We start from the raw sequence: 15660 nt of genomic DNA, 5'->3' as shown, positions 1-15660 counted from the left end.
GTACCAAAGCGAATAAAAAAAACTGTTAAATCTGTTTCTGAGTGGTACAGGAGGAGAGGTGATGTGGGAAGAGTTTCTGCCTCGCTTTTTTTGCTTTTTATCCTTGGTGACAGTCCCATCTCCGATGAAGGTAGAAGCGGCGCTAGGCCTCTTTGGTTTAGCGCCAAGAGCAGGCCATGACTCATCTGGTCCACCGGCCGGTGGAGGGAAAGCTGTTTCCAAGGGTGGCTCATTAGCCGGTAGCTTAGCCTCCGGGCTAGGTAGCATGGAATCTATAAAGTCTTCGGTCTCTCTGATATCTAAGAGGGTTCTGACTCCTAGCTCCAGTTCGACTATCCTCTGAGTAAGTTGTTTGCAGTCTTTGCAAGCCATTTTTGTACATGGAACAAGCTTTAGCTTGCTTGTCTGTGGTCAGTCTGGGTGAGCAGCCCAAAATACTTCTGTTCTCCTTGGGCTTCAGTCCCTCAGGTTGTTCCTTTTTGTGGTTGTAGTCGATCCACTTTACATTTACATTTATTCATTTAGCAGACGCTTTTATCCAAAGCGACTTCCAAGAGAGAGCTTTACAAAGTGCATAGGTCACTGATAATAACAACAAGATGGCCCCAAAGCATTGCGGGTAGCCAAAAACAAGAAGCACACATTGTGAACAACCAAAAAATAATTGCTAAAGGGAAGATACCATAAGAGCATGTAGTTAAGCAATGCCCATATCAGAAGTTTTTGATTTTGAGTAATATCATCAAAACACTATCCAAATAATTGAAACTTCAGAGCATTTCTCTGTGAATGACTAGATAGATAAGATAGATGCCAAGCAGGGAAGCAAGCAGGGAAGGTCAGGGGCAGGAGAGGGAAAGAAAATGCGTCTGCCTTCGTTGAGAGCGTTGTAGAGTTGTCACTGTGGTAGGAAGGTGCAAACAATAAACATATACGGGTCTTAAATTAAATAAAAAATTACAATAGTTACACTAATTCTAAGAACTAAACTATAAAAAAATATAACAATTTAAAAAATAAAATATATAAAAATAAGAATTTGAATGAGCAGCATGAGCACGCAATTTAGTGCAATGAGAAAACTGCTTTGCCTTTCCCATACAATGTCACTTCTCTATCTTTTACGGCCCTGACTAGAACGTCGGTCTCCTCGGCTGTGAACCGCTCCTGGCATGCGCCTGGCAAATCGGCTGTTATAATAGCAATCCGCCATGGAACAAGCACTGCTCTTGAAGGGAATGTGAGATGACGCTCTGATTGGTTTATTGCACGTTACGCCCAAACCACACCCATTAGTAATGGCAACCGCGCCGGAGTCCCGCCCACAAAGTTACTTGCGCTTTGCATTTTGATACTTGCGTTTCAGATCGTTAAAATACGGCCCTGAATCTTAAAATCTTAAAGTGAGTTTGCGTGCTTATCCTTAATATAAATATACACATTTTAAAATGTAGAAATGTACAACAAAATACTGACAGAACAGTACAATATAAAACTAACAATTTGAGAGTGCAGTAGGACTGTATGTGATAAAGTGACAGTGTCAGTGTCAGTTGGGGGCTTTGTTGATAAGGCTAGTAGCGGAAGGGAAGAAATCCAGAGGGGAGTGACTGAAACAGAGTGTCCAGGGTGGGAGGAGTCGGCCACAATCTTCTTTGCTCGCCTCAGGGTCCTAAAGGTGTACAGGTCCTCGAGAGAAGGCAGATTGTAGCCGATCGCCTTCTCAGCAGTGCGGATGATGCGCTGCAGTCTGCTCTTGTCCTTGGCAGTGGCAGCAGCGTACCAGATGGTGATGGAGGAGGTGAGAACGGACTCAATGATGGCTGAGTAGAAGTGCACAATCATTGTCTTTGGCAGGTTGAACTTCTTCAGCTGCCACAGGAAGTACATCCTCTGTTGTGCTTTCTTGGTGAAGGAGCTGATGTTCAGTCAGAGAATGTCTAATATGGGGAGAACTCCCACTCTTGGGAAACTTCTGGGTTCTGAACTGGGTTCCACTTTAGTTCCATATAAGGGTGCTAACGGTCGAGTGCAGAATGAATGGAGGTCTATGGAGCTATACCCCAAAATCCACTTTTCTCAGGATATCTCAGGACATTTCTTGTCTAGTAATTTGAATTCTGAATTTGAAAGGGGAGGCAAAAAAAAAATACACAGCGCTGGGGGATAGATTTTCGCCTTTCTGTTCTAAAAAGCCTTTTAAAATGTAATTAACGTCATACACATTGTACGGCCCGAGATACTGTTTGACAGCAAGCTCTGGTTACTGCCACTTTTCTCTCGAGGCATCGACAACACAGCTGACAGGGAGGCTCTCTCTGTCAATACACATGCTAGAAAGAGTTTTGGTTTGCTACTGTTGTTGCTAATGCTCTGATATTCTGGTTCTGCTTCGGATGCCATCAAGCGGGATCTCTGGTCGTAGTCAGTCCTTCACTAACCAATCAGCATTCGTTAGCAGAATGCTAGCGTGTTATGGGCAACAACGACTTACCCTGTAAGAAATCGAAAGGACACAAGTACTCGTTCATTCAACTTTCGAACTGTAATCCATGTTGAACATGCAAAAACTACAATCAAATCTGAGATTTCTCAACGACAATCAGCTGAAAGAGACAAATGTAGCCGTTTAGCTCCATAGACTCCCATTCATTTTGCACTCGACCACGATCACTCCCAGTGGACCTCTGGTGGAACTGCAACAAAATTCAGTACAATGGGGCTTAATAGGGAGTGGGCAGGCTCTCCTAAAACAGGCTCTGGTTCAGTTCCCACTTGAGGTCCTGGGAGAGGATAGTGCCCTGGAAGCGGAAAGACTCCACAGTGTTGACAGGGTGATGGGGCTGAGTGGGGCTGGATTCTTCCTAAAGTCCACAATCATCTCCACTGTCTAAAGGGCATTGAGCTCCAAGTTGTTCTGGCTGCAGAACAGACCAAGGTGAAGTTAGTTTCACATTCGACATTCGTCTCACATTCGGAAGACGCTACTTTGCAGCATCGCGTTAGGGACCGGGTGAAAACTAAACCGTACAGTTTAGAAAATGTAAGCGTTTCAATATTTCTATGAATATTAAGCCTCAAAATGTCACCAGATTATTCTAAAAATCTGTGGCCTACTTCCACACCCTTTACTTTTTTAATTAAGTTTCAAACAAAATTATAGAAAATTGCTAATCTTTGAAAATACCATGAAATACTCCCTAATCTTAAAAACTGTAAAAACTCTGAAATCGTTAGTTTCAGTTGCCTTGCTAGGCCACATCAAGCTATGTAGCTAATGTTGAATATAAAGTTGTTACATCATCGTTAACTCATGTCGGCTGCATACCGCTCCCGACTTATAAAGTTAAGATAAACACCACGGTACCGCGCTCCTTCAGTTGGGTGAGAGAGAGATGTGAAAGCAGAGTCTGAGTAACCTCCACTTCTAAGAAAACAAACAAATATATTAAATAGGCTGCTTTGCCTGTCTATAAGCACACAGCATTATTTTAAGAGTGCAAATTTGGAGTTCAAATACAAAGTTACAGATCGAATGATCTTTTTACCTCGTCAAACCCTACTGCGTGTGTGTTTTGAGTGGTCTGATCTTGACCTGGGTACGGTGTTCATTTTTGGACATCCTCAGATCTCAGACTCAAACGAAAAGACATCAGATCTCGGACCAAAAGTCGTCAGACTCAGGCGAAATGGCATCGGAGTAACCTAAAAGTCATTTTCAGAAAAATCAGCATTAGGTCTTGGAAAAAACGACCTCGGACCAAAAGTTGTCAGTCTCAGGTGAAACAGCATCAGCTGAAACAGCTTCAAACCAAACGGCATCAGCTGAAATGGCTTCAAACCAAACGGCATCAGCTGACACGACTTCAAACCAAACGGCCTCAGAAAAACCTCTGTCAGCCTCAGACAAAACTTTGTTAGAAAAAAAGTTGTCAGAGATAGATGAGGGAGCTGTTGACTAGCTTTCTGAGTGTGACACTTGAGTCTGAGATCTGAGGATGTTCTAAAATGAACACTGTACCCGGGGGGTGTTAAGTGTGTCAAAACTAGGTGGAGAATGATACAAGATTAAATGCAAGACCAAGTTCTCTGTAGTTTATTAATAAGAGTAAGGTTATTATTATATCATTGCATATCATTATGCAATCAACAATGATTACAACACACCAGGATGTTCTCAGTCTATAAAAGTAAAACCAGTCGATGATGCCAGTGAAGCTTCACAGAGTAAGAGTCAAGTTGAATAGATCTAACGAAGGCCTTCGGGAGAAAGTAGTCTAGACAGAAGTCAAAGTCCAAATTCTGTCTACCTGTCCCGGGGAGACAGGTCTTGTACCCCACAAGTGAGGGAGGTGTTTGTTAGGTGATTGGTCAGAAGACCATGGGGAGGGGATGTGGTCATCCTATTGGTTATTGACTTAGGTGACCCAAAGGTCTGATGATAGACAAGGGGGGGGGGGGCAGAGTCTCCCAACGTCCTGATGTTCTGGACCCTTGCAACCGTGAAAACTGAAGCAGCCCAGATCAGGCGATTGTCGAAAATAAGTTGTCGCAAAAAGCAGAGCCGTATTATTTTCAGCAGCGTAACAGGATTTAATGTTTTTTTTTTTTTGCAATACTGCAAAAAATATTTTTTTCATCCATATAGTTTGCTGTTCCCTGATGTTAACGTATATTTGATTAAACCTGCGATGACCTTAATTTAAAACTGCATCAGCGTTTTATGTTGACATTTGTTAGCGAATATTAACATTACCTAGAGCAATTTATGGTTGCAGGTTTATTTTTGTGATTTTCCTTAAGGTACAAATCTGTGTCTTAAAAAAAAAGAACACACCGCAGGTGACTAAATGCACGGTGTGCTGTACCGACCATCATTGTCCCCCAACCGTCGTGGTTGTGCCTAACCTTAACCTCGACCTCTGTGCTCTTACTTGACTTTGCTTGCTGACCTTAACCTCTCTCCTCTGCTACGGCTCCTGGCCTTAAACTAATCCTAACCTCAACCGTCGTTGTGACGCCTAAACTCAACCGGGCCTCCCAGGCTGCAGCCGTAGAATGGATTTTTAGTTTGTAGTCTAGCTAAAAAAAAACACGTACACCAAAGTAGGAAGAATAAATAGCGGACCAGACAAGCTTTTATTTTGAAAAGTCATGCCCTTTGCAACCACATACTTATGCGAGGCATGCTTTTCTGCACTGACATTGTTGAAAACAATATATCGACAAAGACTAGATGCCGAAAATGACAAACATGCAGGCCCATCCATCTCACTAAAAAAGGTAATAGTGATTTTTTGTAGTTATAGTTTTATTTTGTTTTACTTTGTTGACATGTTCGTGGTCGGACAAATACGTTTATTGTACCTGCTGTTGTGGCTCGATCTTGAAATGGTTTACATCAATAGAATCGCAAGAATCATAGCTTTCCAATGATATATGGTATGTGTAGCAGTCTAAAACTATTTTATGGGGTGGGAGGGCGACTGGGCGGGCCGCAGAATGCTAAATATCAATTAAAAAATGATATCTTCAATTAGAATTACCACTGTCCTTGATTTTATAGTTTGCCAAGATATTCCTCCACAGAATTGACCTGAATCAGTCATCACGTCACCATTAAGATCAATACTGTCTAGAGAGACTTCTTTGCCTTTCCGCAGTTTCTTTAACAAAATCTGCTGAATTTAGTGTGACTCTAGTCATTCCAACCCGAGAGCAGCTCGTCCTCCTCCTCCTTTTCTTGGCACAATTGATTTGAGTCTTTTCCAGGAATAGAAAATTGGACATGATTTGACAAAGTTGTATCAAAGACAATCACTGTTTGTATGTAGCCACAGACATCCCACATCCACTCCAGTTCCTTCCACCTCCCCCTCACGTAGTAGGTAGGGTTTAACCACAAAAACGCGCAGACTTAAAAGCGAACTCTCCTGCCGTCTCGACAGTGTAGAAATATGCAGAATCTGCTTCAAGCCAAAGAACAGAGAGAATTTGATCCGTACACAAGGGAAATACTTCCTGGTATCTGTAGCTACAATAGTCAGTTTGACAATCTTTTTTAACTTGTCTTTTATTTGTCTGTCCAAAGTATGCAAAAGCTATACAAAATGATGTAATAATGAAGTAAAGAGAATTAAAACAGGAGCCATGAATGATGAGATCAAAACATGCTCTGTGTGACCACTGAATCCAATGACATTTACATTTATGCATTTAGCAGACGCTTTTAAAAGCGTCTGCTAAATTTTTAAAAGGAATTCGCTTTTCCAAAGCGAATTCCAAGAGAGAGCTTTACAAAAGAGCATAGGTCACTGATCATAACAACAAGGTAGTCCCAAAAATTGCAAGCATCCAAAACATGAAGCATACATTGTGAAAAAAATGACATCAAGTCTCTACAACAGTGGTCACCAACCTTTTTAGGCCAAAGATCACCGACCTTTGCCTTGGTGACCCGAAGATCTACCTATTGAGGCGTTGAGAGACAGAACAGACTCCAGACTGAACTTACAACTTAACTTTATATTTGGCCTTATTGTAATTGAATGAAATCAAACACTTTGTGAACAAAATGAACAAGAAAAAACACTTTTGCAATGAGCAGGCTGGAAATGAACGGTTTTATTTATAAACTGAAGTTACAACACAACACTGACAAATTTCTCATGTGACAAGTCAGTGTGATGGCTGTGACTGAACACTGTCTGTGAGTGCCTTGTAGTTTGGCTCATAAGCAGAGACAGCCAGTCTGAGGCAGTCTGTGAGGTGTCTGTCAGTAAGCCGGCTCCTGTACTTGGATTTGGTGATTTTCATCTGTGAAAATGCCATTTCACAGAGGTAGGTCGATCCAAAGTAGGCACTCACTTTTAGTGCACATGCACTGAGGAGAGGAAACTTCTCTCGGCTGACAAGTCCCCAAAAGTCACTGTCCCTTGACCTGGCTTTCAGCTCAATGTCATTTTGCAAATCAAGCATCTCCATGTCCACTCCACTTGGCAAAGCAAATGCTTTCTCGAATTGGTCTGCAACCTCCTCTGTATTAATAGGCAGGAATGGGTTTGAAAGAAATGCAGCAATATCCTTCATGATTTCTAACTCACCAAAACGTCGACTGAACTCCGCTGCCAGTTTGTCCAGGTGCACACAGTACTGCTCAGGGTGAAAGTCAGAAGAGTCTTTGATGGACTGTGACATTTTTTCCAGGTTTGTAAAGTGTGTCAGCGTCCCTTTCCTCAGATTCGTGGTCCAGACACAGAGTTTGGCCTTGAACGCATTCACTGCGCTGATCATGTGGAGGAGGTGCCGGTCTTTTCCCTGGAGTTCGTGGTTGAGCGAGTTCAGTTTTCCGGTTAGGTCCGTCAGAAACCCCAGGTTCAGTAGCCACGCATCCGTTGAAAGTTCCTCGTGCTCCTCGTTCCTTTTCGACAGAAACGTCTTAATCTCAGGCAGCAAGTCAACAAATCGCTGCAGCACTTTTCCGCGACTCAACCACCTGACATCAGCATGCAGAAGCAGGTCTCCATACGCCGAATCGAGCTCATCCAATAACGCCTTGAATAAGCGATGCTGAAGCGCTTTTGCTCGAATCGAGTTTACCACTTTGACCACCAGTGACATGACATGAGAAAAGTCCACAACTTTCCCAGCCAAGGCTTGCTGATGAATCAGTGATACTTCATGAAGTCGGGGAAATCCGGATCATTACGGCACAGTGCAATAAAACCAGCGTGCACACCGCACATTGCCGGTGCCCCATCGGTAGTGATTGCCACCAGTTTCTGAATGGGGATGTTCTTTTCACGGACATAGCTTTTAAAAACGTTGTAAATATCCTCACCTCTCGTTCTCTCTTTTAATTGGAGAAGAGTGAGGAAGTCCTCCTTTGTTGTAAAGTCCTGGAAAGCCATTCTGACAAATACAACAAGCTGAGCCGTGTCCATTACATCCAGCGATTCATCAAACTGCAGTGAAAAATATTCACAGAGTGACAAGTCCTCCAACACCTGTTGACCAACGTTATCCGACAGTAACTCGATCCTTCGTGTCACTGTTGTAGGACCAAGAGGCACAGCACGGAATGCAGCTTTTATGTCCTCTTTGTTTTTGAAGGTGCTGCAAACAGTCTCTGCGGTGACGGTCAATAGTTCCTTAAACAAATCCCCATCTGTAAAAGGTCTCTTGTGTTTAGCCAAAATGTGGCTAATACGAAATGACGCCTCAGTTGCAGCCTTACTTTGAGACGTAGGTTGTGAGAAAAGCGACTGTTGAGCCTTCAACTCCACTTTCAGCTCCTGAACTTTTTTGGCGCGGATTGCGCTCTTTGTAAAGATGAATTCCTCCTCCCATTCATGATGGAAACTGTAGTTTTTCGCCCTCTTTCGTGGTGCCTCTGCCATGCTTGCTAACACTATGTGGACAACACGGCCGGGTAAATAAACAAACCAACGGCAACCACGCCCACAGGTATCCTGGGATAGCAGGTCTCTCAAAGGTCGTCTTCGGGAAAAAACGCCCATTTATTCTGTCGGTGAATTGCTTTGCAACACGCACAGGCCAATATGCAAATCCAGGTACAACAGAACGCGCGTTCAGTTTAAGAATCCTCCGCGTTCATGAATTAGTCAGAGATCAGTATTTCTGAAATTATTTTGGAGATCGACAGGGAAAGTCTCCGAGATCGACACGTCGATCGCGATCGACAGGTTGGCGACCTCTGCTCTACAACATGTGATGCAGGCCACTGTCTCAAATGGGTGTTTAATGTATTTTATCATCAATTAGTCTCTCCCAGATCGAGCTGTATAGATTTTTTTTGTCAATTCAGATTTTGGCCGAAATGTGTCAGAGTGGCTACAACGATGCACTACGCTTCCTAAAAGACAACAGTGAGTGTTGTTACCATGCTTAGGATAAATACATAAACATATGTTTAATCACAAATTAAATGCACTGTATAGGGTCAGTATTCATTTGACAGTTTTAGGATGATTATTAATAAGATATTTTATCCTGAAATTATTTTATTTGTATTATATCAGATTTGATGAGAGTGGAGTGTCCAACCACCGACCTTTCTCTAACAAAGACTACCCCCCCCCTGCTGCTGTAAGCCTACCCTAACGTCTACCAGGGAATGGATGCTCCGGAGGCTCCGCTTACTGCGGGAGCGCCACTGGTGGTTGGATGAGCGGAATGTCAACAACCTGCCACATCCTATCAAGAAGGGTATTTCATTCATCTGCATAACAAAGTCAAAGTAACTATAATGAGATACAGCATTGTGTTTACATCATTTTGTGTGTGTTTTTGCCAGTATTCTGTAAGGCATGTCAAGAGAAGCCCGGTCTCTATTCCAAGATGACAGAGTTACTCCCGGTCAGAGTTGCATCCTACATGCTGTTGCCATACACTCTACCTGTAGAGTCAGCCTACTCAGTTGCACAAAGGTAATACACAGTTGTAAACACTCACATCCAGCCCTCAGTTTGACTTTGTAGTAAGCAAACCATCTTAGTCATCAAAGCAGTGTTTATGCAAACAAGCCAGACCGTCCCTCATAGCAACTGACAACTGCCGTACTGCAAATGAATACAACCCTAGATAACATGTTCTTCCTCATTCTCTCTCCAAGCCACATAACATTCATTACTAAAGGACTCCCTCTAGTGGTCAGTATAGCACATAATTACGTTGTCAGTCCTTCACACCAGGGACCAAATATATAAAACTATGTATGTATGTTTGTGAATGAAACTATGAATGTTTGTTTACAGAGAGAACTGGAACTCTCCAAGTTCTCTAAAGTTCAGCCCACCAATACAAAATAATTGCTGCTACTGCTTCAGAACTTGAAGTTGCGACTCTCACTGTGGAGCTGTCCACTGATAGAAATCAAATGATCAAAATGAATCATCCGCTCGCTCCACTTGGAAGATGAGTAACTGGACAGCGACTGGACAATGACAGGGGTGAAAATGCCAGGATGGCACTGGTTGTTGTACAGGAACAGTTAAGCATGGGCCGGTTACTGGTTTCAAGGTGTACCGCGATTTGAAAAAGTCAAGGTTTCAATACCTCTATTTATTTATGTCTCGTCAAAGACTTAAAGTGCAGGAATCCCTCCGGTTGGTGCGAGCCACCTCTGAGTCTCTGCAGGTTGGGAAATAAACTTTGAACAGTACTTTTGGCATGCTACTGACTGAGGCAGATAACAAGGCTAAATATAGTTGCAAGCAGCGATGCGGGTTCCTCCGCAAAATATTATAAACATGTACACTTTAGAAGATCGAGAGTTGGACAACAAGAGAGCAAAACTACTTCATGTTTGGCCAAAAACAATAGGCTGAATGGGGATTTGAACTCATGATCATAAGCTTACAAGTCAGTCTCTATCCTCTCTGCTACACACCAACTGTTGAGATTGTATGAATAGAAAGGGCAGAGTATTAGCTTTGGTCAGCTTCGGGACAAAGGTTAAGAATTACAAGTTAAAATTGCATGAAATTGTTTGTGGTACTTCAGAATGATGTCATCCTATTGAACTAAACAGATAGTCAAAATTATGACAGGCCAAAAGATTATGGCTGGATTCCAACCTACAACCTTATTCTTTACAGGTCACCATCCCAGCCCATTGAGCTATTCTCAGTGTTGAATATTGTCATGTTCAGTTACTGTATTAAAAAGTGAGCTGTTTCTCCTGTGGTAAAAGTTGTTAGATTCAGCCAACGTTGAAACCGCTCTAATTCAATCATATTTTGACATACCAAGGTGAAATTGTTTGTGGTACTTCAGAATGATGTCATCCTATTGAACTAAACAGATAATCAAAATGATGACAGGTCAAAAGATTATGGCTGTATTCCAACCTACGACCTTATACTTTACAGGTCACCATCCCAGCCCATTGAGCTATTCTCAGTGTTGAATATTTTCATGTTCAGTTACTGTATAAAGAAGTAAGCAGTTTCTCTTGTGGTAAGCGGTGTTAGATTCAGCCAAAGTTGAAACTGCTTGTACATTTCCTATAAAAATGGGACAACGGGATGACTGGGTTGCTGCTGTAAAGAATAACTTACCTATAGTTTTTTTAAAAGGTTGTTTGGAGTGCCATAACTTGTCATGGAAGGGAATTTCAAATCATGCCTAGCATCAGTGGGGATGTGTCTTGGCTTAGGTTACTGAAATGAATTTGTGCAACAGACAAGGGATCCACCTGAACAATCAATTTACTTTATTAGAGATAACCATTAGCGTTATCTCTACCATGAGTAGACTACAAGTAGCTAGGTACTGTGGTGAACCTGACTTGTTTTGCAGTGGTCTACACAGTCTCGCTTAACAGATGATTGGAGTGTTGTGATGGGCTCAAATAAACACACATTGCTATGTTTTACAACCAGAGGATTTATCGGAAGACAAGAAACCGTTTTGTCAGAATAAAAAGTAAAAAACTATGCCTCTGACTGGTTTTGAACCTACAACCCTTTGTGTACCAGCACAACATCTCAGCCAATTGAACCATTCCCAGGCATGGAATCCACAAAGTTCAATAACTGGTTAATCAAATAAGCTGTTTCTCCAATGGCGAGCATTATCAGATTTGGTCCAAGTTCAAACACCTGTAATTCATCAGTCATATTTTGACATATCAAGGTAAAACTTTGCATGGTACTTCAGAGGCATGTCATCTTAAAGCCTATTAGGTTTGAACGATCCTTAAAAAATACATTTGATTTAGTGACACAAACATATTGAGGCAATGTGGACATTTACATAAATACACCCCTTTCAGCCATTTTGTACTTGATTCAATTGCCTTAAGTAACATTTCTAAATACGTCAATGATACATATATGTACCAAATTTCAAGTCAATTAGACCTTTGGTTCAAGAGAAGAGGAATTTTAAAGGTTTTCCAAAATTATCACTGTACAGGGAAATCCATCATGGCGGACCTTATGGGTCTTTGAGGCTTTTTTGTTCCTCATGAAAGATGAGTCATGCACACCAAGTTTCAGAAGAATTGGAGCAATGGGGTGGAAATGCAATCACTTTGAAAATTGGACTTTTGGGCATGGCCTGTGGCGCCCCCTATCGTCCGATGTGGCCCATACTTGGTGTGGGGGTACCCACTTGGATGTAGTATCAATGTGCCAAATTAGAAAATTTATGACAAGGGACTTTTTGAGATATTGGGGCGCAAGGAGAAGAAAAATAATAATAAGAAGAGGAATACCAACAATAACAATAGGTTCCCTCCTACCGGAGGAACCTAATTAGGTAGAAGTACAACGAGAGTCAATATTGGTGTTGCTTTTCCATGCTAACAATAGCACAGCCAGCTGTTGATTGCACACCAGCAATATGTTAAAACTTTATTAACCAATAGAACTTCCAATACTAAACCGTTACTTTTAAAACAATTCCGATTCCTAAACCGAGTTCAGTTGAAAAACTGAAAAATGACATAAAAGAAAGGCTCTTTCATAGTTTTTTTATTGAAAATAGTTAACATTTTACAATAAAACATTTTAAAGTACTTAAATATATAACAAGTAGTGATGTCAGTTTAAAGCGTTATTAACGGCGTTAACGCAAACCCAAATTAACGGCGTAAATTTTTTTATTGCGCGATTAACGCTCTTTTTGGCCTAGCAAACTTTGTAGTTTTTTTCACATGCTGTTGCAACAATTACCGACGTTAGAAAGACTACAACACCACATCGGATCTAGCTAGACCGGAAATAAAACAACAGGCACGCCACACACACACTTGTTTGGCTTGAAACGAAGGGTGCAGCTGACAACTCACGCTCCATCAACGTCCGTGTTTTGTTGTATATCTAAGGGACCAGGGCCGGCGTTGCTGCTACTGTATCCCTGCCTGTGTTTGCGCTGTTGCTCAGCTAGTAGCCTGTCCTGGTGTAGGAGGACTGATCGACAAGCGCATCATACATTGAGCTAAGACTTGCATGTACAGTAGTTAGTCTGGAGCCCTGCTTCTGCATTTTTGATTTGCTTTTCCCCCCATTGTACCGAATTCGTACCGAACCGTGATGTCTGAACCGCGGTACGAACCGAACCGTGACTTCAGTGTACCGTTCCACCCCTAGTAGCTACAGTAGCTACATTAGCCTACCAAATAGTATTTTGGAAGAGTGCATTTACAGTCTGTTTATAGGTTATTGGAGCCTATAAAAGTCTGATGCCTACAACTATTTTTTAAATGGGAGTCAACAAACAATGTACATATTAAGAAATACGGCTTCAAAAGACCTAGACTAGCTGTGATGCCCGCATAGTAAAAGCAACGGTCGGGGAGGTGTGCAGCGGGTAGGCTATATCTGCTGGTTTACGCTACTTGTTGAATAACTGTTGTCAAATTGTGGTAACTATAAATGTTCAATATGATGTGCTGTTTTTACATTACCCACCTGTCATTTCTGAACCCAGCGTATGGTCGAAGGTTAAAAAACAGGTGGATATGAGAGTTAACCATAGTCAGATCCACAACCGAGTTATCTCTACTGAAGTAGCCTATATTTATTGTTCAGGTGGATCCTTAACCTGTTGCACAAATTAATTTCAGTAACCTAAGAAAGGACCCTTGTAAAAAAGAAGTATACTCAAGTTTATTTTGTAATATACTTAGTATAAAAAGTATACTATTATCATGTTACTTAAAGTACACTAGCAGTGTACTTATTTATATACTTTGTACTAAGTAAACTGCATTGCATACAGTACACTAGCAGTGTACTTATTTATATACTTTGTACTAAGTAAACTGCATTGGCCCACTTTTTAGGTCATTTAGTACACTTCATTAGCAGAATGCTAGCGTGTTATTGGCAACAATGACTCACCCTGTAAGAGATTGAAAGGACATAAGTACTTGTTCATTCAACTTTCAACCTATAATCCATGTTGAACTTGCAAAAACTACAATCAAATCTGAGATTTCTCAACGACAATCCTGCAAAGGAGACAAACTTAGCCGTCTAGCTCCATAAACTCCCATTCATTTTGAACTTGCCCGCAATCACCCCCAGTGGAACTGCAACCAAATTCGGCACAATGGGGCTTAATAGGGAGTAGACAAGCTCTGATCATAGGCAGACCTTGTGGGGTACCTGGTAAAAAAACTGCTGTAGTGCAGATGTTGGTACTAGTGGTGTCAGAGATAGCATTGTTGCCTTATAGCTGTTCTAATTGACCAGCATGACTTGTCAAGGGACATCATTTTGAACATAAATATTGTCTTTTGAACAACATCATTTTGAAATAAGTACATGTATTTATTTCGTTTTTTTTAGATAAATGGATTCAGCTATACATTTTTATGATGCTATATTTAAATATTTATTGCCATCTTTTTTTGTTTTAGGGTTTATTTCATATTTATTCAATTATTTACCTATTTATTTATTTAATTCGGAATCAAACCGTGTTCCATAGGGAACGGCATTGAGGTCCACTATATTTCAGCAGTGAGTGAACAAAATGAGTGAGCAATTTCAGATGCTAATGTAAATTCCTTGGGTCAGGAGCTGTCACAGACATGTCGTCATGAAAATTTCACAGAAATAGAAACATGTCGACAGTTGTAGTTAGTTTGGTCCGCGGTCAGTTAGCTGTGCATGTAAGATTAGTCACTATATACGATTTTCTGTAGCTAGGGAAGGTGAGGTGAAAAGTTGAACTTGAAGAAATGTCAACCATAAAAAATGTGCCTACTGTTGCTAGGCTACCCTTGCTAGTTACGAGTCAAACATTGCATTTAAGCACAGTTAGTGGTCAATCACATTGATGGATTCATTTATGATTGACCACTGTGGTCAATCATAGGATACAGATGTATTTTCATTTTTTTTACTTTTCCGTCGTGTCTGCGTTGGATTATGGGAAATAGGGGTCTGAGAGTATACTTTGGACGTACCCTCAATCAGATTGCATTGTGGGTAAGAATAAGTTAAATGTAAGGAACGAGATAGGGGCTTTTTATCAATCCGAAGAACGCTAAAATAATCCTCGATAAAAGTGGCGGATCAAGAACACTTCCGGGTATTTTTGGCGTTCTTGGTGATTACAAGGAAAAAAAAACTAGTAATTTAAATGATTTCTTACCAGTACAGTGTTAGTGAGCTACACTGGTTTAAAAGTACAGGTATCTAATTATTATTTCACCAACGCATCGTTGACTTATAGTCTACAGTAATGTCATAATAAATCCTAAAACGCACATTTATTTGTGAACAAAACTAAACATATTTATTATTTTACAGATTGAAAACAGTCCGCAGCTGATGTGTCGTCCAACAGAGGCTAATGTCATAATGCTAACGCCTCAATGAAATAGCAGACTACTGTTTCCGAAAGTAGATGTACTATTAATATCAGTATATATCGTATAGTACATTACATTTCACATTATTTTTCATCACAATGTTGAATGAGCAAATAGTTATCACCCTGGCCTTTGCCTATGGCGTTTCTGCAGTTGTCTTGTTTTAGGTTGCTGGCTATCTCCCAGAAGTTAACGAGCGCACAGGTTTGTGATGTTAGTGAATAGTGGCTAGTTAGTTAGCCACCGTTAGCTTCACTTTGCTCCACAACAACTTTAATTAAACCTAAAACATGCAACGGAATGTTAAA

At 41.1% G+C, this 15660-nt stretch overlaps 1 protein-coding gene across 1 annotated transcript in view; it reads left to right on the top strand.

The window, feature by feature from the left end:
• The window catches only part of pnpla3 (patatin-like phospholipase domain containing 3), a 59954-nt gene that overhangs the window by 30133 nt on the left and 14161 nt on the right, over nt 1-15660 (top strand). Inside the window, 4 exon segments of the mRNA XM_047023269.1 lie at nt 8828-8888; nt 9042-9094; nt 9096-9228; nt 9317-9449. Of these exon segments, the coding sequence (XP_046879225.1) occupies nt 8828-8888; nt 9042-9094; nt 9096-9228; nt 9317-9449 (380 nt within the window).

Source organism: Hypomesus transpacificus, chromosome 7 (genome assembly GCF_021917145.1).
Source record: "Hypomesus transpacificus isolate Combined female chromosome 7, fHypTra1, whole genome shotgun sequence".
Taxonomy (NCBI): Eukaryota; Metazoa; Chordata; class Actinopteri; order Osmeriformes; family Osmeridae; genus Hypomesus; species Hypomesus transpacificus.
Note: the sequence above shows the minus strand (reverse complement) of the source record. Positions and strands in the feature narration are given on the sequence as shown.